At 52.2% G+C, this 3,735-nt stretch overlaps 1 protein-coding gene across 1 annotated transcript; it reads right to left on the bottom strand.

The window, feature by feature from the left end:
* Positions 1 to 1,572: 1,572 nt before the first annotated feature.
* Positions 1,573 to 3,075, bottom strand: ZBTB34 (zinc finger and BTB domain containing 34). Its single transcript, XM_010160417.1, has one exon. The coding sequence runs from the start codon at positions 3,067 to 3,069 to the stop codon at positions 1,573 to 1,575; it is 1,497 nt and encodes a 498-aa protein (XP_010158719.1). The 5' UTR covers positions 3,070 to 3,075.
* Positions 3,076 to 3,735: the final 660 nt, after the last annotated feature.

The raw sequence follows: 3,735 nt of genomic DNA, 5'->3' as shown, positions 1-3,735 counted from the left end.
TGCGATGTGGCCATGGGGTGGGATTTTACACTGCGCCGCTGGCCACTTCGTGCCCGCACGGTCTCTGGAGCTACTGGTGTTTTGTTCATCTGGGGTGGGGCTTTCGTTGGCTGGTTGGGGTTTTTTTGGTTTTTTCTTTCGCTGAACTGTTACCATTAGGTTTCACATTTTACACATTATACTGACCTAAATAATAAAGTTAGCACCATTTTAAAAAAAACATTTGGTGAAACAAAAAGATTTAGAGTCTTACAAATTGCTGGCAGCTCCTTTAGGCGGAAAACCACCAGTGAAAGAAGCAGGGAAGCCATAGCAACGCTGTGATACGCACACACGAAATAACAGACGTATTGCTCCCAGCTCCCATCGAGGGGCTGGTTTTATACAAAAAAAGGTACAAATTCCAAGTGCTGACGTATCACCTGGAGCTTTAAGTAGGAAGTCAATGTGCACCTGAAAGCAGCTCTCTGAAGAGCCCTGTTAAACACTGCTTGGAAATACTGTCGTTCAACCGACGCCAGCTCTCGGGCTTCGAGCGACCCCGAGGAGCAACGACGGTAAGTTTAGTTACCTGGTACGGTTCTACAGTACGAAATGAAGGTAGATTCTGAGGCCAGTAAAAACACACTTAAACCCACAATGCTACTTTTATGTTTGCTAGTATTTTTTGATAGATATATATAGATCTGTCCGTCTCTATATATATAAAAAGGTCAGCACCACGGTTGTCCAGCTCGCGTTCCAGACAACCGACAAACCCCCTCAGCAACTCAACCATAAGTTAACAGATCCATGGCATTTGGTTTACATACGTTCTAAAGCAAAGCTGTTAAAACAAGGTAATTCACTTTGCTCACTTCCGCACACAAAGTAATAGTTTAATTAAATGAAACCCAAACAACATTCTTCTAAACCCAAAACCATCCTCCCAAAGTCTGAATCCTAAATCCTACACGGAGAGGAGACCTGGCCGTCGAGAGCGGCACACGGTATGAACCTGGACATACCTTTACCTTCACCTCAACCAGAGCTGGAAAAGTGAAAGTGTTTTATATATATAAAGCAGATTTATATATATAAACAAACTACTGGAAACAGTCAGTAAAAGGCAGCAGATTTCATCGTGACGCACGGCAGGAGCCAGCTGTAGCACTCTCTCTCCCCACTGCTGTGTAGCTCATCGCCAGCAACAGGATTGAGGAAATAAAAAAGGGAGATGGCAGCTTCCTGGCGTATCCAGCAGAGCTGCCGCCCTTGCTCTAACATCCCTCTGCGCTGGGGCGTGTGTCCTGCCAGGCCCCCCGCAAGACACTTCAGCCGACGGCCCCCAGCCTCCCCCAGCACTGTCTGTTCTATTCTGAGCATCTTCAACAGGAACAAAGCTGCAAACAACCCAGCCTCCTTCCAAACCAAAGCAGCCGCGTGTAGTCTTGCCCGGACCCCCTTTCTGACCGGTTTCCGGAGGGTCAGGACAACGAGCAGGCTGTTGTACTGAAGGTTACTACAAGAACACAAGACTGAAAAAACGCATTAGTAATGTGCTTGTTTGCGTCGCGCTCGGAGCGTGGTGCTTCAGTCGGATGTGTTGGACATGGCGTGCATTTCCATACTAGAATCCATAGCTTCAGAAGCTGAAGCATCGTTATCTACTTTCTGTTCCACAAAGGCTGTTCTGTCTGGAGACTCCACCCTGTTTCTGCCTTCCGTCACCCCGGGGTGGTTTTTCCGCAAGTGCTGGTTCAGCGTACCCTGGAAAGGAAAGCATTTCCCGCAGATCTCACAGCGAAAGGGCTTGTCATCTGTGTGACCTCGGATGTGATACTCGAGTTGGTCCTTGCGGGTGTATTTCTTCCCACAAAACTTGCACACGAAAGGAGTTATTCCCATGTGCAGCCGCATGTGTCGATCCAGGCTCCCCTTCTGGTTGAAGGACTTCCCGCAGTAAATACAGATGAGCCGCTCGCTGTAGGGATGCCAGTGGCCTCTGGTGTTTCTTTCCTGGGGGCTGTTTTCGTATCCTGGGTTACTCAGCAGGGCCTCGCCGTCAGCCCCGTGCACCAAGCCCTGAACGTCGCTGTGCGAGTGAGCAGCGGATACCCGTTTCTGGCGCGCACGACCCCCCCTGAAGCAGCTCAGCATCGACCTCGAGGGACTCGTATTGCTCAGGCTCCCGAAGGGTTCGGACACGCTCGCAGCCTGGGACGAGGCATGGGTAAACGAGTAGACGTGCTGTAGGACAGACCCGTAGGAGCCGACGTTGACGGCCACCACCTGCTCCCCGTCCACCATCTCCGTGTGGTACCCGTCGTCTCCGAGGGAAGAGCTGTCGGAGCAGCTTGGCCGGTCGGACTTCTCCATCTTAACCTTCACCTCTGCGATCTGACTTTCCCTTACTATCAGGTCTCCCTGCTCGTGATCACCCTCAATCTGGATCTCGTATTCGGAGATGCTCCCGCTGCTCCCTCGGTCCGAATGCCCTTCTTCCTGCAGGCGATTACGCAGAGTCTTGCCCGGAGCGGTTTCCAGCCGAAGATCGCTGCCCGCTGCCGACTGCCGCACCTGAGAGCAGTACGGGGGGGATATCTCAATGGGGTTGGCGAAGTAGCTGCTGTCTTTAACTCCGTTGCGGCTTTCGGAATTGTCTTCGGCACCGACGGTGACCGAGTCGACGTCCCCCACGCTGATCTTCGAGTGGATGCTCTCCAGGATCTGCGTGCACTTATCGATGACGCACTGCATCTGCAGGAAGCTGGCGGCAGTCAGAAAACTGACCACGTCCTTCAGCTGCAGGGACATCCTTCCCGTGTAGCAGAAAGAAAGCAACTGCTCAAAAACACTAGGGTTCTTGATAACGGATATTGATAAGCCACTCATGGTGCTTAACGCTGAATGGTCACGGAAATACGGGGAGCTGGCAGCTAGGACAGCTTTGTGGGCTCGGAAGGGCTGTCCCTGGATGTGCACGATGATGTCGCACAGCTTCCCTTGCAAGCGGAGTTCGTTTAACTGGCTCAGAACAGTGTTGCTGTACTCGGGCACATCAAACTGAATGAAACTGCTGCTGTCCATTTCTACTGCTGAGAGAGCGACCTGAAAGAGAAACGAGAAGATTTACAACTGGGGGGGAACGCGGACTGCCCCGTTTTGAAAATAAACGCCTGCGCAGGCTGAAGTTAAACCACCACATCGACCTGTTCAAGGCGCGTGACGCCACCACGGCCGCCGTCAGTGCAAAAAGCAGAGCCCTAGCGTCCCCATTTCTGCCGTGTGACTTATCCCTCCACAAAATTCACCGTCCGCTGCTCGTAACACACCGCAGGCTCCCGGGACAGCCCCTGGCCTACAAGGGGCGACACCACCACCCTCCCACAGGGATGGTCACTGTAAGGTACTAGACAAGCTGCACCCTTCAGAGCCTCCAGCAGGTCCCCAGGCCAGCTGCCGCAGCGAGGCCTAAGGGAACTGCTCCCTCAACCTGCCCAGCGGCTGCCCAGGAGGTGCCTAAGGAGGTTTGGAAAAGCTGCTGAGGAAAAGCCACGTGTGCACACACACACCCCTTTAAAAAAGCCATCCCTTAGGTCCAGATACAGCACCTTTAGGGCCGGGAGGAGCGAGCACTACACCCATGACATCCCGGCTTAAACACTGACCTTCTTGGAAAATAATCTCCATAAAAAGTACAACTGTACCTTTCAGCATTCACTCCACAGAAAGAGAAAATCCCTGCAAAAGGAA

This window comes from Eurypyga helias, unplaced genomic scaffold, assembly GCF_000690775.1.
Source record: "Eurypyga helias isolate BGI_N326 unplaced genomic scaffold, ASM69077v1 scaffold33321, whole genome shotgun sequence".
Classification (NCBI taxonomy): Eukaryota; Metazoa; Chordata; class Aves; order Eurypygiformes; family Eurypygidae; genus Eurypyga; species Eurypyga helias.
The sequence above is the reverse complement of the archived record's forward strand: the minus strand, read 5'-3'. Positions and strand labels throughout refer to the sequence as shown.